The sequence below is a fragment of the Brassica rapa genome, chromosome A09, assembly GCF_000309985.2.
Source record: "Brassica rapa cultivar Chiifu-401-42 chromosome A09, CAAS_Brap_v3.01, whole genome shotgun sequence".
Classification (NCBI taxonomy): domain Eukaryota; kingdom Viridiplantae; phylum Streptophyta; class Magnoliopsida; order Brassicales; family Brassicaceae; genus Brassica; species Brassica rapa.
In genome coordinates, this window is record NC_024803.2 from 7,048,721 (window position 1) to 7,076,362 (window position 27,642).

The window sequence follows — 27,642 nt, forward strand, 5'->3', positions numbered from 1 at the left end:
GTATCCTGAAGCCCATCAGGCTTATATTTGGGCCCAAATAATAAATAACAAAACGGAAGCTTTATATTAGGGTTTCTAACACTTACTGGAATCTTCTCTTTCTGTGCCGTCTCCAACTCCATTCTGAAGAGAGCAGAGATCGAGGGAAAATGGAGAAAGGAAAGGGAAGAAAGGAGGAGATCGTTACCAGGGAGTACACCATCAATCTCCACAGGCGCCTCCATAGCTGGTAAACCTATGATCATTATAGTCGTTCATGAGAAATTTGAACTCCTATTGATTAACAATGCCTCTATCCTCGTTACTAGTGTGCATAGGTTATGTCTGATGATGAAAATATAGCATTTCACTATGAGTTCAGTTACATTTTTACCTTATGAACCATTTGATCACGTTCGAATATTTCAATTGTTAGTTACATCTCCTTTAGATATTACATCTCCTTTAGATATCAATCTGATTTTGACAATTATATTAATATGTACACAAACAACAGCACATTCAAGAAGAAGGCACCCGATGCGATCAAAGAGATAAGGAAGTTTGCATTGAAGGCAATGGGAACCAAGGACGTCAGAGTAGATGTCAAGCTCAACAAGCAGATTTGGAGCAGAGGTATCCGTGGTCCTCCTAGGAGAGTCAGAGTCCGCGTTGCCCGTAAGAGGAACGATGATGAAGACGCCAAGGAGGAGTTTTACTCTCTCGTCACTGTCGCTGAGATTCCGGCCGAAGGTTTGTCTGGTTTGGGCACCAAGGTCATCGATGAAGACGAGTGAAACTCACGTATTGTTGCAGCTTTTTTGGTTGAATCTTTAGTTGAAAGACAGAAAGTGAAAGACTTGTGCTTGTTTTGATTACTTAACCATTTGGGCAAATCTATTTCGTATCTTTGAAAGTTGAGTGCTAAGATTTTTTATCTATTTGGTAACGTTCTTTACTTCGCAATCATTTTTGTGAGTCCGTACCATACCGGTTTACAATCTCTGTTACGGTTCGGCTTGAATCTTAGGGTATGAATGGTGACCCTTAGGGTATGAATGGTGACCGGGAAATGATGGAGGAATAATATGTTCCCTAACATAATTCTCTCTTATTCCCTCTTGTTTCTTTTTTTGTAAAAAATTAAGGAACAATTATTTTTTTTCATTCTTGCTTTTTTTTTTCATATATTCTTTTTCTGTTTGTTCTTTTTTTCGAATGGTCACCAGTCGGACTTTTAATTGGAATTGAGAAACCTATGATTAATAACAATACTTGAAAACCAAGCAAAGCTAGACCAGGAAACCCTAGAATCCCCGAGACAAGCTAATCAATCCGCCAATCCATAAATTGAATTAACCGGTTCGAGAGGTTTATTGCCGGTTTTGGCTGGTGTTCCCGGTCGAACTAGCAAGTCCGGTTCGATTGTAAAAAATCTTGAAGGCCCATTTGAAATCCAGTGCGGCCCTTAGAGGATCTTTAAACGACTATAATATATACACAACAGTGTAATTCGTAACCCTAAAAAAAGTAGCGTCGCCGTCGCCTCGAAGAGCAGAGACAGAGAAGCAAAGAAGACTATCTTTAATCGACCATGGGAAAGGTGCACGGTTCATTGGCACGTGCCGGGAAGGTGAGAGGTCAGACCCCGAAAGTGGCTAAGCAGGACAAAAAGAAGAAACCCCGTGGCCGTGCTCACAAGCGTTTGCAACACAACCGCCGTTTCGTTACCGCCGGTAAAATACTTCTTCTCGCGATTTAATTTATACCTCCAGTATAGGATTCTTCAATCGATCATTTGATAGTACTCTCTGAATTTGAGTTAGTGTTTTATTCATCGTCTTAGCAACCTGTGATTTGTCATTTCTGTTTGAAATCGCAATCTTAGTTGCAGATAATAGTTTTTGATGATATAATTGTGTTTGATTTTGAATTCAGTTTAGAATCTTCTACAATTCCTATTTGAAGCAATCAACATTTTGTATTTTTTGGTTTGTGTTCATCATTAGAGTGCAAAACTTGGGTTTGATTCTCATTTGCTTTTGTTGTAATCAAGACTGTAGGACTTTTGTGCTTAAACATTACTGTTTTTTTTGGGCTCCTTTTGCTTTTTGTTGATCTTTTTAATCGCTTTGACACTTATCCATAATCGTAGTGTGCTTTGATCAACATTAAGATGCTAATCATTTACTTGAACATTTATTTAATGTGGTATATGTTAAACTACCATTCGATGCATATAGTAGTTTGTGTAAAATAAACTTGCATGTTCATTCACTGATTATACATTTTGTGCTTTTTTTTTTTTTGGTAAACATGAGATTGCATTAGAAAGTTTTATTCCTACAATTGGATTCATATTTGCTTTTATTTGTGTTGTTTCTCAGTTGTTGGCTTTGGCAAGAAGAGAGGACCAAACTCATCAGAGAAGTAGACAAACTTTTGTTGCGATTTCTGTTCGGATTATTTGATGTTTAGATAACGCGTTTCTGTTCCGGTATGGTAATGAGTCCATGGATATTGAGCCATTGTTTGTTGTCAATTTGATCCGTGTTTGTTCTTGGATTATTTTTATTGTTTGTTGGACAAACCACTTCATTATATTAAAGAAACTCAAAATCCATAGATAAATAGGCAAACCATACCAAAGGATTTACAAAACAAAATATAATATAATATGGGTTTACAATTCAACAAAAGAAACAAAATAGGATCTAATATCAAATGACATTCCTTGAACTTCATTCTGGTTCCCCTCAAAAGTGTGAAGCGGAAAAAGTACTTGACAAGAAGCCAAACATACTGCCTTCTGTCTTCACTGCAACTAGTGCAGCTATAGGGGTTAGAAAATGTGCAACAAGAGCAGAAGAGCTTAATATCCGGAGGATGATCCTCGCAATACCGGCAGTTTTAGACGACATAATCACTCAACATAAGATTTGAGATTGAGCCTAACCTTCATAACATGTGACACATAGCAACACATGCCCAAGAAAACAAAATTCACTGGGAATGTTGGCTTTTAATTTTATAAAATGGGATCTTGTTTAGTTTTGACTGGTTTTTCTTTGGCTTTAATTTGAGTAGAGATAATTCAATACATAAAAAGGGACTTGGATGGAGATTATATTTCCTCTCAATGATTTAATAAAGCAGACGTTATTAAAAAAAAAGGGAGTTGGATGACCAAAAAAGAAGACAAAGACAACGTGAACATTTAAGTTTGTGAGTGTTTTTCCTCCTCTACATCTCTTCCATGCTTATAGTGTACCACATGCACTGCTTTAAAAAAGACATGCATGTCAATTACTTAGGTAACTAGAGTCATGTGCATTGCTTAAAAACATGCACGTTATTTACGTAGGAGACTACTAGAGTCATGTGCTTTGCTTTAAATATGTATGTTATATAGCAGTGTTAAAAAAAAATCTTATCAAAAGAACAAAATCAGTGTTAGGCGACTAGAGTCATATGCACTGCTTAATAAGGAATTGCATGATAATTACTTAGGTTCTGATTTTGAAATCTTTTTCTGTCGAGTGGGTTTATATTATATAAGGTTCTATTGTGCAATGGCAAAATATCTCCTAAATTTTTTTCGTTTGAACAGATACAGAGAGGTAAAAATGAAGAAATATTGTTTGATGGCGTGGCAAATGTTCATGATAATTGTTCTTGTCAACTCCCAAAACCGAATCGGTATGTAACCATTTTCTTTTTATATTGATTTATCTAAGGTTTTATGAAATATCTGAAAGGTAATACAATCCCCAGCTTCGATCTCTATCTGAGTCCAAATCTGTGGACAATGGTAGAAGCTAATAGCACTACTAAGGAGGTCATCCACGATACCACATCTCAGTCGTCTTTACAAATATGTCTGGTTAATACAGCAACAGGCGTGCCTTTCATAAACGTCTTAGAGCTACGACCACTAAATCGAGATGCGTACACTACTCCAAGTGGTTCCATCAAGATGTTGGTCCCGTCGTATCATGGAAATCCAGAAAGTGCCATGATTCGGTAAGAACCATTTTCTCCAATCATATCTCTTTTCTGTTTATTATATAAAGTTGTTTTATATCTTTTAAACTAATCATGCGAATGATGATGTAGGCATGTAGCTGGGATACGGTTTTTTACCTTCACATCCTCCCATATATAGCATTATATTATAGAACGATCCCATGTTTTTCTTTATGCGTCGTATATGAACGCTCTAGTCGATGGATCATAGTAATTTGCCCATGAATTTAAGCTTCGGGGTCCTCCGATCCATTCCGCGATCCCATCCAAGTTTCATTCCTGGGAGTAAGACGTCAGTTGGGTAATTGCCCATGATCTTAAGATTCGGGTCCTCCAATGTTATATATTGGAGGGTGGGATCTTGTGGCAGATTTTTAACTACCCCACTGACGTTTTACTTATTAGCATATAGAAAGTATATATTACTACCCGTTAGTATCTCGTTGATTACTCTGTCATAACTCTCGTATATCTCTCTTTCCAATCTTGTATATCCTCTGTACATATAAACAGAGCTCCTATACTCAATAGAATTATTCAGTTCTTCACAAGTCAATATGGTATCAGAGCCCTTTAGGGCTTAGCCTAATTTTTCCTTTTTCTTCTTCTCACTTCTTTTTCCTCGCCGTCTTCCATCTCTCAAACTATCTTCTCTATTATTCTGAAATCAAAACAAAACTATGGCTTCTGAAACTACTGCTGAGAGAACTTCTGTTTTTGATACTCTAAATCCTCAAGCTACTCTTCTCTCAGTCAATATGTCTAGTGTGACAAAGCTCACACATCAAAATTACCTTATGTGGGGAAGACAAGTACGTGCCTTGCTTGAAGGTCATGAACTACAACAGTTCATCGATGGATCTGATGATACAGCGCCTCCTGCGACAATTTCTGTGAATGGTGTTGCCTCTCCAAATCCAGACTACGCTCCATGGAGACGTCAAGACCGGCTGCTGTATAGTGCTCTCATTGGTGCTATATCCTTGCCACTTCAGACTCTTGTTTCAACGGCTAATACAACACAACAAGTTTGGGAGACACTTGCTGAAACCTTTGGAAACCCTACTCGTGGTCACATCCGCCAGCTGAAGAATCAGATCAACAAATGCTCCAAAGGTACTAAGACGATCAGCGAGTATATGCGTGACATCAAGTCTAAAGCTGATGAGCTTGCACTCCTTGGCAAACCTATGGATCCTGATGATCTCACCGAAAACATTTTGGGAGGTCTTGGTGAAGAGTACAAGCCGGAAATTGATGCAGTCAATGGGCGTGACAAACCTATCTCCTTCAATGAGCTCTATGAAAGGTTGCTTAATCGAGAGGCAATGATCTTGTGCACAGAATCTCCAGCCGTTACTCCTATTGTTGCACATGCTGCTGATAGCCGTTCCCGCTACAACAACAACAATCGCTCCAATCATCATCAACAGAACCGGTCTCCTCATCAGGCTTCGTACAATAACAACAGTCAACACAACAATCGGTTCTCTAAACCTTATCTTGGTCGCTGTCAAGCTTGTGGCACACAAGGACACAGTGCGAAATATTGTCCAGAATATCGCATAGTCAAAGGCAGTGGGTCTGCTCAACAATGGCAACAACAAACACCACACTCGGCTCCTCAAACATGGCAGCAACAATCACCACATCAGTACTGGCAGCCTCGTGCAAATGCAGCCATGATGTCAGACTCATCGACTTGGCTTCTGGACTCAGGAGCATCACATCACATGACATCTGACTTGGCCAATCTCTCGATGCATACTCCTTATCATGGTGGTGATGATGTTCTCTTGGGCGATGGATCTGCGTTGCAGATTTCACACTCTGGTTCTAGTTCTCTTCCCTCTTATACTAAACCATTTCTCTGATGTTTGGACTTCTCCAATTTACTCAGTTGATGGCTTCAAATATTATGTACTCTTTGTAGATCATTATACTAGATATATATGGCTTTATCCTTTGAAACATAAATCTCAGGTCAAAGAAGTATTCACAAAGTTCAAAAGTTTAGTTGAAAATCGATTTCAACATAAACTTAGAACACTATACTCGGATAATGGGGGTGAATATGTTGGTCTTGCTGCATTTCTTTCTTCTCATGGCATTTCCCATATGACAAGTCCTCCTCATACACCTGAGCATAATGGTCTTGCTGAGCGCCGTCATCGACATATAGTTGAAACGGGTCTTGCTCTCATGTCACATGCTTCAATGCCTAAAGGGTACTGGTCCTATGCTTTTGTTACTGCAGTTTATCTTATCAATAGAATGCCTACTCAGAACTTAGAATTTCAAACACCTTTTGAGAAGTTACATGGTCATTCTCCAAATTTTCAAAAACTTAGAATTTTTGGTTGCTTGTGTTTTTCATGGCTTCGACCTTATGCTTCTCATAAACTAGATGATAGATCTAAACCCTGTGTTTTCTTAGGGTATTCTCTAACACAAAGTGCATATCTGTGCTTAGATAGAGCAACAAATCGAATTTATTCTTCTCGCCATGTTATTTTTCATGAATCAGTCTTTCCTTTTAGCACTTCATCTCCTGTGATTGCAGCGGTTGATAGTGATGTTGAGTTACCATCTTGCTCTAACGCTCCTGTCTCTGTTGTTAGTCCGATTTCTAACCTGCAGGTACCAACTCCGACTGCAGGACCAGCTCCACCCGTTCTGCCAGATACAACTCCAAGTGAACCTGTGCCAACAATGCCTACGCAACCTCTTAATGAAAATAGGGAATCCCCGCCGCAACCAGAAGCCGTCCCTACTGTCTCTCCGCTTCCCCCAGCTCCAACAAGGGCCAGCACAAGACCACGCAAACCAGTTCAAAAATTGAATCTCAATACACAAGTGGACACTCCTCCGACAACAATTCCTCGCTCAGTCGCAGAAGCTCTCAAATCACCATACTGGCGTAAAGCCATGAGTGAAGAGATGGAGTCTCAACTTAAAGAACGAACATGGAGTCTCAACTTAAAGAACCAACTCCGACTGCAGGACCAGCTCCACCCGTTCTGCCAGATACAACTCCAAGTGAACCTGTGCCAACAATGCCTACGCAACCTCTTAATGAAAATAGGGAATCCCCGCCGCAACCAGAAGCCGTCCCTACTGTCTCTCCGCTTCCCCCAGCTCCAACAAGGGCCAGCACAAGACCACGCAAACCAGTTCAAAAATTGAATCTCAATACACAAGTGGACACTCCTCCGACAACAATTCCTCGCTCAGTCGCAGAAGCTCTCAAATCACCATACTGGCGTAAAGCCATGAGTGAAGAGATGGAGTCTCAACTTAAAGAACGAACATGGAGTCTCAACTTAAAGAACCAACTCCGACTGCAGGACCAGCTCCACCCGTTCTGCCAGATACAACTCCAAGTGAACCTGTGCCAACAATGCCTACGCAACCTCTTAATGAAAATAGGGAATCCCCGCCGCAACCAGAAGCCGTCCCTACTGTCTCTCCGCTTCCCCCAGCTCCAACAAGGGCCAGCACAAGACCACGCAAACCAGTTCAAAAATTGAATCTCAATACACAAGTGGACACTCCTCCGACAACAATTCCTCGCTCAGTCGCAGAAGCTCTCAAATCACCATACTGGCGTAAAGCCATGAGTGAAGAGATGGAGTCTCAACTTAAAGAACGAACATGGGATCTTACTGATGCTACTAATGTTGCTAATGTTGTTGGTTGCAGATGGGTCTTCACAATAAAAAGAAAACCAGATGATTCCATTGATAGATACAAGGCTCGATTGGTTGCCAAGGGCTTTACACAACGACCGGGCATAGATTATCATGATACCTTCAGCCCAGTTGTTAAACCAGCAACGATCAGGATCGTTCTCAGTACTGCAACAACCCGAAACTGGCCATTACGCCAACTTGACGTTAACACGGCTTTCCTTCAAGGTCACCTTGAAGAAGAGGTCTTCATGTCCCAGCCTCCAGGGTTTGTTGATAAAGATAACCCCAAAGCGGTGTGTAAGCTTCGTAAAGCAATCTATGGACTCAAACAAGCCCCTAGGGCATGGTATAATGAGCTTCGCACCTTCCTGCTTCAGTCCGGGTTCAACAATTCTCTTGCTGATGCGTCTCTTTTTGTCTACAGCAAGAATGGTGTCTACCTCTATATGTTGGTATATGTAGACGATATAATCATAACAGGGAGTAGTCCTCCACACATCGATCGTTTTATCACCTCCCTCTCTCAACGTTTTTCTATTAAAGATTTGGGTCCTTTATCTTACTTTCTTGGAATAGAAGTTCAACGATCTTCTAATGGTTTGCATTTGTCTCAAAACAGGTACATCACTGATCTACTCCAACGAATGCAAATGTCAACTACCAACTCTGTCTCCACTCCGATGTGTCCGAACACTACTCTTTCACTTGCCTCTGGCATGGTCATGGATGATCCTACCAGATATCGAATGGCTGTAGGAAGCTTGCAATATCTATCGCTCACCAGACCGGACATCTCCTTTGCAGTCAACAAACTATCCCAGTATATGCATCAGCCAACTACAGAACATTGGACAGCCGTAAAAAGGGTTCTCAGATATCTCTCTGGAACCAGATCACACGGGATCACCTTCTCCAGCAGAAACAACCCGACATTACATGCTTTCACCGACGCTGATTGGGCTGGAAATAGGGATGACTATACATCGACAGGAGCTTACATTGTCTATCTTGGAAGTCATCCAGTTGCGTGGTCGTCGAAGAAGCAAACGGGAGTGGCGCGATCATCAACCGAGGCTGAGTATCGATCAGTTGCCTCCACTGCAGCAGAACTTTGTTGGATCACATCTCTACTGCATGAGCTTGGCATTCCTGTGTTGCAGACTCCTGCTATTTATTGTGATAATATGGGAGCCACGTACTTAGCTGCCAACCCAGTGTTTCACTCTCGTATGAAACATCTTGCGCTCGATTATCATTTTGTACGACATCAGGTTCAGACTGGCATGGTTCGGGTCTCACACGTTTCTACTCATGACCAGCTTGCTGATGCTCTTACCAAACCTCTCTCCAGACCGCGGTTTGAAGGCCTATGCATCAAGATTTGACTCTCCTCCGGTGGTCCATCTTGAGGGGGTGTATTAGTATATAGAAAGTATATATTACTACCCGTTAGTATCTCGTTGATTACTCTGTCATAACTCTCGTATATCTCTCTTTCCAATCTTGTATATCCTCTGTACATATAAACAGAGCTCCTATACTCAATAGAATTATTCAGTTCTTCACAAGTCAATATTACTAACCGGTATGAAACTTGGGTGTGATCCCGGAATGAAGGACTCCGAATCTTAAATTTATGGGAAAATTACTATGATCCATCGAAGTCGATGCGTTCATATACGACGTAGAAAGAAAAACATTGGATCGTTCTATAAAATGTTATATATGGGAGGGTGGTAAGGTAACATACCGTATCGACCCGAGCTACATCATCATTAAACACATGATTAGTTAATAATAAAAAAAACAGAACAACTTTATATAATAAAGAGAAAAGAGAGATGATTGGAGAAAATGGTTCTTACGTAATCATGGCACCTCTTCTGGATTTCCAAGATACGACCGGAACAACTTCTTAAGTGAACCACTTAAAGTACTGTAACTTCACTCCATCTTCTTCATCTTCTTTGTGTTCACACAATCTACTTTAATATGTTCATAACTATTTTTTTTTCTTTTGAGTGATAGACAATCTTATTTGACATGTTCAACACCATGACAAAAGCACACCACTTCAGTATTTTTGCATCTTTCTTCTTTTGTAGGCAATTTGTGTTTGGACACCTTATACAAAACTTTAGTGGTTTCTTCAAGTTTCTGAATTATTAAGTGAATAGATTTTTTAAGATTCTGAGCTCTATGAATATCTTCATCAACGGTAAGTTAGGATCTTGAATAGACTTTAGCAACTTAGATTCCATTCCATCTCCTCAGCTTTTAACATCATTATTGCCTCAGTGAATTTGAATTCATCAGTGTTCATGTAAAAGTTCCTTCATCAATTAATACACACTATACTCTATCCATTAGTTAATTATGGTTAGTTTTCTTAATTATTTGTTTTGGTATGGTTAAGTACCCTAATTTCTCCTCTTTTAGTGATATGGCATAAAGAGAAAAAAAAAACACATTCTACTTTATAGACTTATAGTACACAAAGCTGTTTTGGCAAACCAATACTTTTTTCAGCAAACCGCAGATCCATTTTAGAAAAAATAAAATTTTGAAGAAATAAAAATCGAGAAAGCCAATAAAAGATGACCAACAAAAGATATTATCAAATGCCATTACAAGAGACACACAAATCCAAACCCGGAAGACCAACAACAAAGATATTTGGTTCTACAGTATCATCAAATCGATTGCGTTATTAAAATCAATCACAATGAAAAAGGGAATGGCATTCCTTTAGTTAAAGAAGAAACATAAATTTAGAGATCAGACTCGATGAGGTAATCCCCGAGCCTCTCCACAACCAAATTGCATTGACCTCCAGTCATGGGCTCCTCGTAGATACCAATGACCAAGGCTTGAGTCGTCTTCTTGATAGTAACGCCTCCAGGTCCCTACAGATTGTAAAATGAATGCTGATCACATTCTCTAAGAACAAAGATAAGAATCATAGACATATATATATATATATATATATATATATATATATATATATATATATATATATATATATATGTTACCTTCTTCCCTCGGATCACAGCTCCTGGTTCACCTTGAATAACCATGTACTTAGCTCCACCGAGAAATAAACCGGTTGGGGCAAGAAACCCAGGCTCCTCAAAATCCTTAGTGATTCCATTGATTTCTTCAGTCTTCAACTGAAAAAACACACACATCAAGAACACAAGAGGATACACTCATTAGATTGAAGTCACTTTAGATCATTGATGCACAAATCAATAGAAACATATATATTCGCTCGCGCATGCATGCGTATGAGTTCACAAACACACATGGATCTTGTATGGAAGCTACGGTTAACTACTGATACCGATGAAATCTCATAATCGGACTTAAGATCTAGAGCCCTCCTAGGTTCAACTCGATTGATTCAGAACACACAGATCGCAATTTTTGTTCATCAGATTCCGGAGCGGAGATGGTGGGACCGAAATCAGATCCGAGATTACTCAGATCCGATCACGGAAAATCGCAAAACAGACTATCGATTTCGACATTTGAACGAAGGAAGAGAGAAGAAGGAGAGAAAGAGAAGAAACCTGAGGGAAGTTGGCGCTCTGAGCCCAGACACTGCCGTCTTGACCGAGAATAGCGGCGGCGGTGAGGTGGTTGCCTTCGACATCGCACATAAGGTGGTCATCAACATACGATTGCCACGACATCTTCTTCTTCTTCTTCTTCTTCTCTAGGACTCTGAGTTAGACTTGAGAGACTTCTGAGATTTTTGATTGTAGACAAGGAAAATGTTGTGCTTTAAATTAATACTAGATTTTGATCCGTGCAACCGCACGGGTGTTTGTTTTCATTTTTCTATACATACATTATTGTTTTAAAATATAAGTGGTATATATTTTTAATGTTAATCATATATTTAAATATTTATATAACTATTTCAAATACAATAATTTTATAATTTACATGTTATAATTAATTAATTGTTTAAACTGTATGTATTTACCACTTCTTATTATATATTTATCTTATTGTATTTGCATTTAGTTATTAAGCAAATTAATATATTAATGAGAAAATATATTTAAAAATTATTTTTTTATTTAATTTATGCTAAATTTTGACCCGTCTTTCAAAACTGGATTTCTTTTTACCAATATTAGATAATTTATTATGGTATATATAAAAGTCTAATATATGTTAATTTTTAGATATGTATTATATAGTTTGTTAATTTTAAGCTGTTCTATCATCATATTATATATTAAATAAATAATTTATATTTATGAAAATAAAAATTTTAAATTTATCAATTGAATATAATTTTATCATATTTATTTTAGTATAATAATTATATTTTAACATGATCATGACTATAAAATAGATAAAATAGGATATAATTTATTTATTTTCATTTTTAAACGATAACTTAAAATACATTAAGTTATTGTTTAAATTTTTTTACACAGATTTATTAGAATTTTTAAAATATAATATATCAATATATATTATATTTAAAATGAAAATATATTATGATTAAAGTAGTTACAAAGATTTTATATTATTAACTTTAAATAAATACATGTTAAATTTTATACATGTATTATATAGTTTGATAATGTTAACCCATCTTACCAACATATTAGATTTTATTTTTGAACATAAATATTTTATAATTACGAAAATAAAATAAATAAATATATAAATTTAATACAATTTTATTATATTTAGCTCAATATAATAATTTTATTTTAATATGATTGATTATGATTATATAATAAATAAAATATTATAGATTTTTTTATTTTTAATTTTATATAACTGAATATATTAATGTATAATAATATTTTAAACTAATTTCGAAATTAGCAAAAATATTTAAATATAATTGTGAAAATGAAGATCTTGTAAAAATCTTTTTAAACATATTTGTTAGAATTTTAAAATAAATATATTTATGTTTAAAATGAAAAGATATCAAAAGATATTATGATTAAAATATTTTAAAAATTTGATTTATTATTAGTCTGAATTAAAATATAATATGAATTTCTATGAATAGATCCATTAGGTCCATTTTAAAAAAAATCACACATGAATCAAGGTTGTGACTTCTGTTTTAATATATAAGATTTTCTCGTAGTTAACTAAAGTTTTTGGGCTGTCAATGCAAATTAATCATAGTTTTTTTTATAAAAAAATAGTACAGATATATCCCATAATTATTATTCTTGTAAATTATTAGAAATTTGGTAGGGAAGTGGAAGATACACATAAGATATAGAAGTAAATTTTATCACAAAATGGTATCTAATCTATTAATTTAGGGATTGGTTTTTTATCTACTACTTAAAGTTGTTATTTAGATTTTGGGCTCTTTCATAGTTGTTACTAGAATATATCACACCTCCTATAAAATGCAACCTACCAACTTAAATTAAACCAAATCTTAACCAACGTAGAAAGATTGAACTTAACCAATAACATAATTAAAATATTTCTGGTTATCTCTTAATATAATTAGATCATAAAAAACTGAACCATTCTTAAATCAATGAGTTCCAAATCATTCCAAACATAAGAGAAAAAATGCCCGACTCATTTATAATGTATCTTTAATACAAAAACTGTGTATGCTTATGTTCATATAACTTTACCTTCATATATTTACTCTTCACATGCATCATATCACAACATGTAAAAGTGATATATAAACGTGGGTTCTCATCTAGATACGAAAATATATTTGATTTGATCAAATCATAATTTATATAAACCTATATTTATATTTTTAAATTAACTTTGATCAAATCTACTATAAGTACGTGGGTCATCATATTATTATTCAATTCATAATAATATTAGATTTGATTAATTCTACTATAACTATCTTGAATAAAAAATTTATCAAAAAACTCAAACAAATATATATATATATTACACAAAAATATATATAATATTATATTCACATATTATATATAACATATATTAAAATTAAAATTTGACAAATCAATCTCCGCCCTTTAGGGCGGGTCAGAATCTAGTATGTTAGTAATTTGAGACTCTTTTTTTTCTCACAAAATGGTATATGTTAGAGCATCTCCAAAAAGAAACTTTATTTTGAAGTTTCCGAAACTCTATATTTGAAGTTTAAAGGTGTTTTTCTCCAAAAGCAAAACATTTTTTTATTTTTGAAAAATTTATTATATTTATTTATAGTCAATTATCTAATATAAATATATAAATATAATAGTATCAATAGAAATTTTTTTTTTATTATTATTTATAGTTTAGATAATTATTATTATTATTAATTTTAATCACTTATTTAATTAGATATATTTTAAATTTGTTTTTATTTTTGACTAATTTATATCATTTATTCATTAAGGGTATAAACGATTTATTATTAATTTTAATCACTTTTTAATCAGCTTGATTTGAAATTCGTTTTTATCTTTTGACTTTTGTATATAATTATTCATTAAGGGTATAAACGATATTAACCGCTCTAACTTTTAACGTGAGAGTTCCGTTGCAAAAATTTTACTTTGCAAATAATAGTATAGATTAGTAGGGAAGCGGAGGATACACATAAGATACATAAATAAATTAATAAGTTGAGGAATCTCTATTAATTATTGAATGTACAAAAAAATATATATATAAATAAAAACAAATTAAAATCATGCAATGGGAATGAGAAATGGAGAATAGAATCATTTTACAAAGATAACTATACAGCTTAAGGCATCTCCAACCTCACTCCATATTTTACTCCAAATTTGAAAAAAAATGAAATGAGAAATGGAATGATGAAAAAAAAATAAAAACATTACTTTAAAAAGTAAAATATAGAGTAGGGCGAAGATGCTCATAGACAATTATAGTACAATAAGATATATCAAAAAATGGTTATTTAAAATTAACAAGATATTTCAGAAATAATATATACCAAATAATATCATATATATAAATCCAACTATTAATAACGAATCAATAAAAAAAACTTCACATCACTTTTCGACAATAATTTAATGATGAAATTTACAAACAGATAGAACACAAATACTAATTAACCAGTTAAATAAAAGATTATCAAGCTAATGAATATTTGATTTTGCCTTGTTTTCGTTTATATTAACATAATACCAAAACATAGTATATCTACAAAATTGATCAAAACAGCATATTAATATGATTAAATTATACATATTTTAATAAAAATCTATAAATTTATTTAAAAGGGAAGTTGAGGGATGCCAGAATGTGCCATCATTTGTTCTCTACAGAGTGGACATTCTCTACAGATCTCAACTGCATGTTATACCCAACTGTTAGAACTGAAGTATATTTTGATTAAGATCCGCCCAACCTCCCTCTCTTAGTCTCACAATTCGAGTACTAAGCCAGAATACAATCTTGCTCTTCTCAGAGTCAAGCCCATACAAAATCCACACGAACTCTAAATGACCATGGGTCCTCTTATATACTTGAGGCCCAAGTACATTCCTTTAAACGATCGTAACTAACTCGTAACAACCTCTTCCACGTCAGCAGTCTCCTCTTCTCTTCTTCCTTCTTCCTGCTGCTTCTTTCTCTTCCTCACATAGACCCTCCAGGGCATATCAATACCCCTATTGGCGAGACTCAGCTTGTCCTCAAGTGAGAAAGAAGGAAACTGATGCTTCACCTCTCTTGCTTTAAGCCACGAAGTCTCATGCGCAGGTAAATGACGCCAACGGATCAACACCTCCATAAACCCATCTTCGTCATAACGATGATCAACCACATCCTCTGGTTCCACCACAATCTCTTTTGTGCTGTCCGGAGGTAGAGGCACAGCTAACTCTGGACTCCCAATCACAGGTTTCAACTGAGATATGTGAAAAACCGGGTGAATCTTGGAATGACCTGGTAACTTCAACTTGTACGCAACCTTCCCAATCCTCGACAAAACTTCAAAAGGGCCATAAAATCTCGCTGCTAACTACTGAAACAGATGCTGACTGACTGATTGTTGTCGATAGGGCCGTAATTTCAAATACACCATCGAACCCACTGCTAACTCCAACTCACGACGATGCTTATCAGCATTATTCTTCATGTGAGCTTGGGCTCTGAGTAAATTCTGTTTAATAGACCCCAGCATCGCGTCACGTTCCTTCAACATTGCATCAACCTCAAAGTTCGAACTTGCACCCTGTTCATACGGTAATAATGTCGAAGGTTCTCGTCCGTAAACCAACTGAAACGGAGTACACTTCAAAGCCGTATGATATGCTGTGTTATACCACAGTTCTGCCCATGGAAGGAACTTGGACCAAGTCTTCGGGTGTGACGAAGCAAAACAGCGCAAATACGTTTCCACACAGCGATTTAACACCTCAGTTTGACCATCTGTCTGAGGGTGGAAAGCAGTGCTAAACCTCAATCTTGTGCCCGCCATGCGAAAGCATTCCTTCCAGAATTTGCTCAAGAAAATCTTATCTCTGTCTGAAATAATCGACTTAGGAAACCCGTGCAAACGAATAACCTCTGTACCAAACTTATGCGCGACATCCATTGCAGTAAAGGGGTGTTTCAAAGTCAGGAAATGACCATACTTGCTCAACCTATCGACCACCACCAGTATGACATTCACTCCTTGTGATGTAGGCAACCCTTCTATAAAGTCCATCGCTACATCCTCCCAAATCTGATTTGGTAATTCTATTGGCTGCAACAAACCAGCAGGAGAAAGCGTTGAGTACTTGTGTGTCTGGCATATTGCACAGGCGGCGACATACTCTTGTACTCTCTTCCGCATTTTGGACCAATAGAAACTTAGCTTCACTCGTTGTAACGTCCTTAACACGCCTGCATGACCTCCCATAACACTGTCATGAGATTCCTGTAGAATTAGTGGAATAAAGGCTGACGTTGACGAAAAGACGAGACGTTGTTTATAAAACAAACGACCATTCGTCAAAGAAAACCCGCATTTTACTTCCTTCCCCACTGCCAACTTCGCAACCAATTGTTGTATCTCCACATCATTATCAACCTCCGCATATAGATCTTGTAATTGCAAAGCCGAAGGAACTGTCAATGCCAACAAATCAACTGTGACCCCTTCTGCTTTAGTGGCGTGATCGATACGAGATAAGCCATCTGCCACTTTGTTTTCGCTCCCTACCTTGTACTCAATATCGAACTCATAACCCAAGATCCTTGTTAGCCATCTCTGATAGTCCAGTGTAATCTCTCGCTGCTCCAAAAGATATTTAAGACTTTGCTGATCTGTTCTCACTACAAACCTCCTTCCCAGCAAATAGTGCCTCCACTTCTGTATAGACAGTACAATTGCCATCAATTCGCGCTCGTATATAGGTTTCTGTTGCTCCTTACTGGTCAACCCCCTACTGAAGAATGCAATAGGATGACCATCTTGCATTAGGACTGCTCCCAAACCAAACCCAGACGCATCAGATTCCACTATGAACAGCTTTGTAAAATCGGGTAAAGCGAGTACCGGCGCTGATACCATTGCTCTCTTCAGTTCCTCAAACGCGGCCAGCGCTAATGTCGACCATAAAAACTGTTCCTTCTTCAATAGTTCAGTGAGAGGCTTAGCAATACATCCATAGTGTTGCACGAACTTTCTATAGTAACCCGTTAACCCCAAGAATCCGCGTAGATCCTTCACTGCCTTCGGTATTGGCCACTTCTGAACTGCTTCAATCTTCTGATTGTCTGTGGATACTCCTGCACTCGAGATCACATGACCCAGATATTCCACCTGCTTCTGAGCAAATGCACACTTCTTCCTGTTCGCAAATAGCTTCTGTTCCACAAACACATCCAGCACCATCTCTATGTGCTTCACATGCTCTTCCAACGTATAACTATATATCAGTATATCGTCGAAGAACACTAAAACAAATTTCCGCAAGAACTTCCTGAAAACGTCATTCATCAAAGCTTGGAACGTCGCAGGTACGTTGGTAAGTCCAAATGGCATCACCAGAAATTCGTAATGACTGTCATGGGTGCGGAACGCAGTTTTCTCAATGTCACTCTCCTGCATCCTTATCTGATGATAACCTGATCGCAGATCCAGCTTCGTAAACCACTTAGCTCCGTGTAACTCATCCAATAGCTGATCAATCATTGGTATGGGATACTTGTCCTGAATTGTGGCTCTGTTCACCGCCCTATAGTCCACGCAAAAACGGTGTGACTTGTCTTTTTTCTTAACCAGTAAGACCGGACTGGAATATGGGCTAGTACTTGGTCGAATCAGCCCTTCTTCTAACATCTCTCGCACCAGCACTTCCATGATCTCTTTATGAGCATGGGGATACCTGTAAGGTCTGACGCTTATAGGCTTCGAATTGTCTTGTAAGACAATCGAATGTTCTCTCCCCCTCAATGGTGGTAAACCTTTTGGTTTCTGAAAAACCGCTTCATACTGTTGTAGCGTCTGAGCCACTACCGAAGGTATCATCTCTTCTGTTTCAGTCATTTTCTCTACACTCTTAACCTCCATTGAAATTCCCTTCTTTTGTACCTTCCTTTCAGGTGAAAAGGTTTTTAAAGAGACGTTCCCATGTAGAGAAGGATCACCTCTTAGCAACACCTGTTTACCTTGGTAGCAGAATGACCATTCATTCTTCTCCCAATCTACAACGCAAGTACCCAACGTTCTCAACCACTGCACTCCCAAGATAACGTCAACGTTTCCTAATTCCAAAACTATAAAGTCAGCTTGGAAAGACATCTCTGGAAGTGACAACTCCACATTGCTACAGACCCCTGTGCCTTGAACTGAAATGCCAGTGCCAAGCAACACACTCAAATTAGGATTTATTGTTGTGCTTAACTTGTTTCTTTGCACCGTGGCTGGAGAAATGAAGTTGTGTGTCGCACCACTATCTATCATCACTATCACCTTATTTTTCTTCAAATAACCCAGAAGCTTTGTTGTCGTTGGTGATGAAAGCCCCAGAAAGGAATTGAGTGATAGGCCCATCATTGCTGTCTCTGTTCCATCGACCTCATCATCAATTTCGATCAAAGACTGATCCAAAATTTCCATTTCAATTCCATTGATCACTGTCAACACCTGTAACGATCTGTTCTGACACCAGTGTTGCCTTGACCATTTATCATCGCAGGTGAAACATAAACCCAATCTCTTCTTCTCCGCAATTTGAGCTTCTGTCAATCGTACTTGCGGCCTCTGCTGTACCGTCTCCACCTGTTTTTCCGGAGCCGGTTTATAACTCCACCCCGTTGAACTTCGTTGTGTCGAGTTTTTAGAACTGCTTGCACGCAATGTATTTCTTGAATCTTGCTGCTTTTCTCGGCACACCACTTTATACAATACACTATCCTCCATCTGATACGCAGTAGATATCATCTCAGCCAAGTCAACTGGTTTAGACATATTCACCACTTCCCTCATTGCTGGTTGCAACCCATTCATGAATATGCCTTCTAACTGCGTCTCTGTTAACCCCGTCACCTGTGTTGACAAATCCTCAAACACATGAATGTATTGAGCCACTGTCCCTGTTTGCTTTACTGCAAAGAAAGGCTGACTTGGGTCCCTCAGTTTCTCTTTGCTGAACCTTGATATTAGTTTCTCTTTAAACTCCTTCCAACTTCGAAATCCTCGCCGGTGTGTCTCACTGTTAAACCAACTCAGAACATCTCCCACCAGACTCACCGAAACTACATCAAGCTTCGATCTCTCATCAAAACCTGCAATCCTGAAGTACCTCTCCGCTAACGCGAACCATCCATACGCATCTTCACCGTCAAACACCGGTAGTTCTACTCTCTTCAACATTTTATCTCTATTCCCCACTACGAAGCTCCGATCTACCGTTTCCTCATTCCTAACACTACGGCCTGGTTCCATGTTGGAGTGATGAACCTGGTAGTTAGGATGACGATAAGGAGGAGGTGAATCATCGCCGATCTCGATACTCTTCGACAATTTCTTCTCCAACCGATCACACATTTTCTCATAACATGCTTCGATCTTCGCTTCTAACGACTTCTCGATTCGCGATTCCATCGCCTTCGCATTCTTCTCCAGCTCAATGAACGACTCCGTAAATCTCCGATTCGTCTCTACCTGAGCTGCTGTGTGCTCCTGTAACGTCGACGATAACCCCTCTATCGTCACCAACGGCTCCGATTGACTATCACCGGCGTCTTTCGTCTTCTTCGTCATCGTCGCGAAGTTTCACGATCCAGAACGCTCAAAACGCACCAATTTGTTAGAACTGAAGTATATTTTGATTAAGATCCGCCCAACCTCCCTCTCTTAGTCTCACAATTCGAGTACTAAGCCAGAATACAATCTTGCTCTTCTCAGAGTCAAGCCCATACAAAATCCACACGAACTCTAAATGACCATGGGTCCTCTTATATACTTGAGGCCCAAGTACATTCCTTTAAACGATCGTAACTAACTCGTAACAACCTCTTCCACGTCAGCAGTCTCCTCTTCTCTTCTTCCTTCTTCCTGCTGCTTCTTTCTCTTCTTCCTTCTTCCTGCTGCTTCTTTCTCTTCCTCACATAGACCCTCCAGGGCATATCACCAACATTGCACTTAAATCTGGCCATCATATTCAATAATCAGTCATAGTGTTTTTTGTGTGTAAATATTAATATCAATCATTGTGTCTTTTTTTTTGTTGGTGTAAATGTTAAGACCTTTTTTCACTAAAGAATTCATTGATTCAAACTAGAGTGATACACTGTGAACAAAAAAAAAAAAAACTAGAGTGATACACATGAAGAGATACAAAGCATGAGTTATAAGAACTCTTAGACTAAAGCCAACAGAAAACATACATTCCAGAGACATATTCAGAAGAGTCTGGGACTCCCATCAATGACGGAAATGATTTTCATCTCTAAGTCTCTAACTAGTGATTCATGGGAGTCACACGAATTATAAGAAAACCTATGCGACCAAGGTTGATAGTACTCAAAAAGTAGGCGGAGAATGTGTAAATGTATTCACTTATTATTTTATTTATTTTTGGTAAAAAATTTAAGATTACTATTTTATTTTTGGTAAAAGTATTCACTTATTATTGCTTATAACACACAAGATTAAAGGTTCAAAGAGAAGAAAAAATAGGCAGACCGGGTAATGAAGCTCCGGAATCAACAATATATGTATTGCCAGAGACATATTCAGCAGAGTCATGAATGAGATACCGAACGAGAGAGGTAACCCCCGGATCCACGGTCTGTTGCATCTTTAAGGGGACTGTCCGCTCGTTCACCTTCTTGAGCCACTCTTTCTGCATAAGACCTTGTGTGATCTCTGACTTGAACAGCCCCGGCGCAATAGAGTTCACTCTGATCTTGTAAACACCTAACTCAATAGCCATCATCCTCGTCATTATGTCAACTCCGCCTTTGGAACAAGCATAAGCGACTGCACCAGGCAGCATACCACGGTGAACCCCAGCCATGGAAGATATGTTAATCACCGAGCCACCTTGTTTAGCGTCACGCATTAAAATACAGACGTATTTGGAGACTAACCATGGTCCGGTTAAGTTGGTCCTGAACACTTTGTCCCACTCGTCCTCCGACAAATCCAAACTCGACTTGACATTGCCTCTGATTCCGGCATTGTTGATCAGCACATCGATCTTTCCAAATACTTCCCAAGCTTCCTTAACCGCTTTTCGAATGGTGGCTGCATCCGATGCCACGTCGAACTCGAGAGCTGTGGCTTGTGTTCCGGTTGAGCCGAAGCTGTTGATGTCGGAGCAGAGAGAGTTGAGGCGGTCGACACGACGTGCTGCTGCGATAATCTTACAACCAGCTTTGCCCAAATCAAGACAGATCTCTTTTCCTATACCAGAGGAAGCTCCTGTCACAAGAACCACTTTGTCTTTGAGGTCACGCCATGGCTCCAGCTTCGTCAACACCTGCTTCAGATGGACCATAAATCACACGATCAAAAAGATTACACAAGCCACATATTAAAAGACAAAATCAATGTACGTACACACCTCAGTAAAGATGTATCTCACAGTTTGAGGATTGCTCATATTGCTTGTGTGTGTGTGTTTTTAGTTGAGACGGTGAAACACATAACACACCTTAGTAAAGCCTTCTCCGTTACCAAAACGACAATTTAACGTGGCAATGTAACTCTGTATCTAGGGAGACTTACTTGTCTTATAGTTAGCTGTTTTATCTGTTTGTCTGTGCATGGTTTGGATCCGTGGGGCCACCAAACAAATTAGGTTGTATAATTTTTCAATGTATATCTTCATCTTTTTCCTTATTAACAACTAATATTTTCGATGTTTTCCAAGCAAAAATAAGCCTTTTATTATTCATATAATATTTTTCCAGTCTGAATTTTATAAGTAGCAAAAGAAAATACATATTAGTCAGAACCACATGAGTATATATGCGCAATTTACATGTTACGATAAAGTTAAACCAAAACAAACAAATTTAATTAGGAAACCATGAAAAAGAGTAAGGTTTCACATTTGTTTAAACTTTGCTAAAGTAGAAACGGCAAAAATTAAATTAGGAAAACATAAAAACTCATGCACCCAGCCAAAAAATAAAAGTGAAAACAATGGTTTAAAGGATTGGAACAACAGCAATATATCATTCAAGAAGGTTTCAGAGATCCTGTTCGACCAAGTAATCACCCAACCTCTCAACGACCATGTTACATTGTCCTGGAGTCACTGGTTCTTCATACAGACCAAACACCATTGATTGTCCTGTCTTCTTGATTGTGATTCCTCCAGCCCCCTGCACAAGTTTTTAATAAGAATCCCACAAATATCAATTGTTAATAACGGCTTTGAGTTTGAAAACTAGATTCTTAACATCAGATATCAAGTGATTACATAACCATCTTTGCAAGAGTTGATTCTCCTAATAGGCATGAATTCAAATGTTTTTTATGCGTTTATGTTTGATGGAACTTTTTTTGCATTTTTACAATATATAATAAGTTTCAAGCTTCATCATTTAAAAAAAAAAAAGTAAAAGCGCCAAACTCAAAGGGAAACGGAAAATTTTCTTAAATATTTGAAGTTGTGAGCTTGTATATAAAAAGTAGAACATTGCACATCAAACTCATGAGAAAAAAATGTTTTTTAAAAGGAATTTTAAAGCTTTTTGGAAAGAAATATATTTAAAGCTTTTCATAATTTCAGAATATGCTAAAACAAACACTGAACCGTTAATCTAAAAAATCTCATTATCATACCTTTTTGCCACGGATGACTGCACCAGGCTCGCCTTGGATAACCATATACTTAAGTCCTGCGAGGAATAAGCCTGTGGGAGCGAGGTGACCAGGCTCATCGAAATCTTTCATGATATCTGTCATCTCTTGAGGCTTGAACTGTTTGAAGAGAATGAATCATTATATATTCTTTTGGAACTAAACGTTTAACCATATCCAAAATTAGAAACTCAGTTGCATTTATACATAACCAGTCAGAAAAAATGTAGAAATCACAAAGGTGATCTATTTATGTATAAAATAGTGGAAATAACTTAGGAAACAAGTATCTAACTCCAATAAAATATTTGCGTTCCAGTTGGAAAGAAATTAGAATAAAATCAAACCAAAACATGATCCTCATATCAATCTTTTAACATATGCAATATAGAGCATTGAAACACCGAATACAAAATATTTTTTTAATATACTAAGAAAATTACGCAGAGCCTACAAAAGTTTTAACGGTTATATGGCCAGGTTTAACAAAATACGAGTATGAATCTTTTTTTTTTTACGAGTATGAATCTTCAAGAACGCAGTCATGGATGATCAAGGAGGAGAGAAAGAGATATTGCCTGAGGAAAATTAGCGCTCTGAGCCCAAACGCTACCGTCATGGCCGATGATAGCGGCAGAGCTGAGGTGGTGACCTTGGCCGTCACCGACATCGCACATCAAATGCTCATCAACGTAAGTTTGCCACGACATTATCTCGATCTCTTTCTTGTTCTTCCTTTTTCTCTACCCGGTTCGTTTTTTTAAGGTCTTTACGTATGTACGTGCAATGCAATTCAACTCTGAGAGGACTTTGTCCTCTCTCGATAAATAGGGACCTAACAAGAATGTCGCAAGATGAATCTGAACCGTTAGACTCAAAAGACATATTCTCAGCCCCTAATAAAATTTCAATTAATTCTGCTCACGTCTCGCCTTTGTTCTAGGTTAATCATTAACTCCATTCACGCCAAGTGTCCTTGCCAATTTCCTCCTATTTATAACGAACAAGAAGGATTTAAGGAAACGATTAGGACCATGATTTTGTAATAGTGCCCTCTTGAACAACCTCTTTTGAGTATTAATTTGACATAGAGAATGTTTTACTTTTGAGTTAGGCCCTGTTCGTTTGTACATCTGGAAGATGCATCCAGATGGTCCATCTAGATGTCTTATCCAGATGCTCCATCTGGGTGTTGTTCGTTTCTTCATTTCGTTCATGCATCCAAATGAATCATCTGAATGCAACTATGTTCGTTTGCTTGTCATTTTTTAACTTTCATCTGCATCTAGGTGGACTTGTTAATAAAATGACTAAAATATAATTTTTTACGTTTCGGCGGAAAAATTGCATTTTTACGGTTTTGGCCGAAAATATTTTTGCGGTTTTTGAGGAAATATGTGTTTTTCGCAAAAAAGTGCATTTTATGGTTTTTGGCGGAAAAATACGTTTTATGGGTTTGGCGGAAAGTACGTTTTTTGCGGTTTGGACGGAAAAAGTGTGTTTTGAAGTTTTGGCGGGAAAGGTGTTTTGCATGAAAAGTTTTTTTCACGATTTTGGCGGGAAAATACATTTTTTCCAGTTTTGGCGGGAAAATACATTTTTCCAGTTTTGGCGGGAAAATACATTTTTCCGGTTTTGGCGGGAAAATATATTTTTCCGGTTTTGGCGGGAAATGCGCTTTTCCGGTTTTGGCGGGAAAATGCGTTTTTCCGGTTTTGGCGAGAAAAATACGATTTTCCGGTTTTGGCGGGAAAATGTGTTTTCCTGTTTTGGCGGGAAATGCGTTTTTCCGGTTTTGGGGGTAAAATTTCATTTTCCGGTTTTGGCGGTAAAATACATTTTTCCAGTTTTGGGGGAAAATGCGTTTTTCTGGTTTTAGCGGGAAAATACATTTTTTCGGTTTTGGCGGGAAAATACATTTTTCTGGTTTTGGCGGGAAAATACGTTTTCTGATTTTAGTGGGAAAATACATTTTTCCGGTTTTGGCGGGAAAATACATTTTTCCGGTTTCGGTGGGAAAATTATGTTTTCTGGTTTTGTCGGGAAACTTCTGTTTTCCAGTTTTGGCGGGAAAATTGTATTTTTCGGTTTTGGCGAGAAAATGCGTTTTTTTTTTGTTTTGGCGAGAAAATGCGTTGTTTCCGGTTTTGGCGGGAAAATGCTTTTTTTTGCGGTTTTGGCCGGAAAATGCTTTTGGAGTTTTGGCGGGAATATGTGTTTTTTGGGTTTTGGTCGAAAAGTGTGGTTTTACCGGTTTAGCCGAAAAATGTGTTTTAATGAAAATGTGTGTTTTATGTTTTTTTGCGGAAAAATGCATCTTGCGGTTTTGGCGGGAAAGTGTGTTTTTCCGTTTTGCGAGAAAATACATTTTTTGGTTATAGCGGAAAAATGTATATGCAAAAAAAAAAAGAATTTACGGTTTGAAAATAATATTTTGATTTTAAAAGGTCATTTTTGTCATTTATTATTTTGGACTGAACTAGATGCATCTGCATCCAGATGCACCATCAAGACTTACCTTCATTTGGGTGAGAATTTGAGATGAATTTTTAAAAATTCAGCTGGGTGATCCATCTGAATGTAGCATTATAATGCACTAAACGAACATTAATTTGCATCTTCACCTAGATGGATCACCTAGGTGAGCAAACGAACAGGGCCTTAGTCTTTTATATTTGTATATACTTCAAGTTCTTGATATTTCAACAGTTAGCTAAATCTCAAAACAAGACCTACCATTTGTTAAGTGTCTCAATACCAACCAAAACAAACACAAATTTGCCAATAGGTTTAAACAATAGAAACGGTAATGTTATGTCCTTCCTTCTAATAAACCATTAGCTAGTGGAATGGTTACTGCACTAAAAGAAAGTTGTAGTCACATGAGGAATAACTAAATGACATCTTTTGGAAGATTGTAAATTGTTTTATCACAACTAGGATTTTATTAAATATTTGGATCACTTGTTTAGAGTTTTCCTGTGTCATTAAGGAATGGGAGAGAGATATTAAGCAATGGAGAAAAAGGAAACAAAGAGAAGGATAGTGTTAGTCCCAGTTCCAGCGCAAGGGCATGTAACTCCTATGATGCAACTTGGAGAAGCTCTTAACTTAGTTTTTCAATTACAGTTGTTCAAGTACAATACAATAGAGTAAACTCTCTGCAACACTTTTCTGGTTTTCAATTTGCCACCTTACCAAAAAGCTCGTCAGTGAACTTTTCTGTGTCATGGCTGAAACAAGAACTTGAAACAGGCAGAAACCGAGGTCAGTCATATACATAAGCGTGGGAACCGTAGGTCCGTAGCTAAGATGGAAACCAAGGAAGTTTTGGAGATAGCTTGGGGATTGTGTACTAGCAACCAACCTTTTTTATGGGTCATTCGACCAGGCTCATCCTTAGATCAGACGGGTTAGAGGCATTGCGAAATGAAATTACACTACAAGAAAACAGGGGGATTCTGATGGCCAAAATCGTCGGAAATTCGTCGGAAAAGGCCTATTCCGACGAATTTCTGACGAAGGAGTTCGTCGGTATCATTTCGTCGGAAAAAAAGAATTCGTCGGAATTTCGTTAGAACTTCCGACGACTTTCTGACGAATACCGAGAAATGACATTCTGACGAACTTCCGACAATATTCCGATGCGGACACACGAGACCAGAGTTCATCGGAAAAACTATATACCAACGGAGACGGATCCTCCGAAGATTCCGACGAACTAAGTCCTCGGTAAATACCGACGGACTATGATTCGTCGGTAAATACCGACGGACTATTATTCGTCGGTAAATACCGACAGACTATGATTCGTCGGTAAATTCCGACGACTCATCATTCGTCGGTATTTTCCGACGAATAAGAGTCCGTCAGTATTTACCGACGAATCATAGTCCGTCGGTACTTACCGAGGCCTTAGTTCGTCAGAAAATGTCAATTTTAATACGAATTAATTTTACATTTTTATATATATTTTTTATATGAAAAATTAATTAATAAATAAATAAAATCTGAAATTTAAAACTAATAATATTATAGAATTTAAATTCATACAAACCGAAATAGAAAAAAAACATTCAGAAAATTTAAAATTCATGCAAAACGAAAAAAAAAAACATTCAGACAGTTTTAAAAAGCTGAAAAAAACTAAGAACTCGAAGACATCAAACGATCTAGCTTCTGCATTATCTCGGCGTTGAACTTCTTCTGGGATGCCAGCTCAGCAAGGATAGTGGCATTCTCCGAACGGATAGTGGCATTCTCCGAAAGGATAGTGGTGTTCTGCTCCTCCAATGCCCCAATCCGTTCATCTTTGTCATGTAGCTCCTCGAGAATCATGGGATCAGCATACGGAGCTTGCGAAGAAGACGCCGGATACGAAGAAGCACGGCGGGCCAACCCAACTAAACGGCCTCCTTTCCTTTTAGGAACCGCCTACAAAAATATTTAAAGTTAGTAAATATAGACAAATTAGTAATCGACATTATAAAAAAAATATATTAATAAAAAAATTACCTTTTCAACCATCTCATTTATTTGCAATAGGGACAAGTTGGTTGAAGCTCCCGTAGAATCGCCGTCATCAGAGAGAGGCTGAGATTGAGTTGCTATTTCAGCTTCCACCAAATCAACGACACCTTTGATCACGGGATCCTGAATTTGACCCGTCTTCTTGTTAGT

General features: G+C 37.5%; 5 protein-coding genes across 5 annotated transcripts; 2 read left to right on the forward strand and 3 right to left on the reverse strand.

The window, feature by feature from the left end:
• Positions 1 to 41: 41 nt before the first annotated feature.
• LOC103837975 (60S ribosomal protein L31-1) lies at positions 42 to 937 on the forward strand. Its single transcript, XM_009114376.3, has 2 exons — positions 42 to 229; positions 497 to 937. Exons 1-2 carry the CDS (start codon positions 150 to 152, stop codon positions 774 to 776), a joined length of 360 nt encoding a protein of 119 aa, XP_009112624.1. The 5' UTR covers positions 42 to 149; the 3' UTR covers positions 777 to 937.
• Positions 938 to 1,459: 522 nt separating this feature from the next.
• LOC103837976 (40S ribosomal protein S30) lies at positions 1,460 to 2,604 on the forward strand. Its single transcript, XM_009114377.3, has 2 exons — positions 1,460 to 1,715; positions 2,367 to 2,604. The coding sequence occupies exons 1-2, from the start codon at positions 1,574 to 1,576 to the stop codon at positions 2,411 to 2,413; spliced, it is 189 nt and encodes a 62-aa protein (XP_009112625.1). The 5' UTR covers positions 1,460 to 1,573; the 3' UTR covers positions 2,414 to 2,604.
• Positions 2,605 to 10,273: 7,669 nt separating this feature from the next.
• On the reverse strand, positions 10,274 to 11,513 carry LOC103837977 (profilin-1). The gene is made up of 3 exons (XM_009114378.3): positions 11,270 to 11,513; positions 10,730 to 10,867; positions 10,274 to 10,603 (listed from the first exon to the last, which is right to left on the reverse strand). The coding sequence occupies exons 1-3, from the start codon at positions 11,390 to 11,392 to the stop codon at positions 10,469 to 10,471; spliced, it is 396 nt and encodes a 131-aa protein (XP_009112626.1). The 5' UTR covers positions 11,393 to 11,513; the 3' UTR covers positions 10,274 to 10,468.
• Positions 11,514 to 20,697: 9,184 nt separating this feature from the next.
• LOC103837978 (3-oxoacyl-[acyl-carrier-protein] reductase FabG) lies at positions 20,698 to 21,900 on the reverse strand. The gene is made up of 2 exons (XM_009114379.3): positions 21,716 to 21,900; positions 20,698 to 21,631 (listed from the first exon to the last, which is right to left on the reverse strand). Exons 1-2 carry the CDS (start codon positions 21,752 to 21,754, stop codon positions 20,807 to 20,809), a joined length of 864 nt encoding a protein of 287 aa, XP_009112627.1. The 5' UTR covers positions 21,755 to 21,900; the 3' UTR covers positions 20,698 to 20,806.
• A 221-nt stretch (positions 21,901 to 22,121) lies between these two features.
• LOC103837979 (profilin-4) lies at positions 22,122 to 24,038 on the reverse strand. The gene is made up of 3 exons (XM_009114380.3): positions 23,541 to 24,038; positions 22,945 to 23,082; positions 22,122 to 22,481 (listed from the first exon to the last, which is right to left on the reverse strand). The coding sequence occupies exons 1-3, from the start codon at positions 23,670 to 23,672 to the stop codon at positions 22,347 to 22,349; spliced, it is 405 nt and encodes a 134-aa protein (XP_009112628.1). The 5' UTR covers positions 23,673 to 24,038; the 3' UTR covers positions 22,122 to 22,346.
• Positions 24,039 to 27,642: the final 3,604 nt, after the last annotated feature.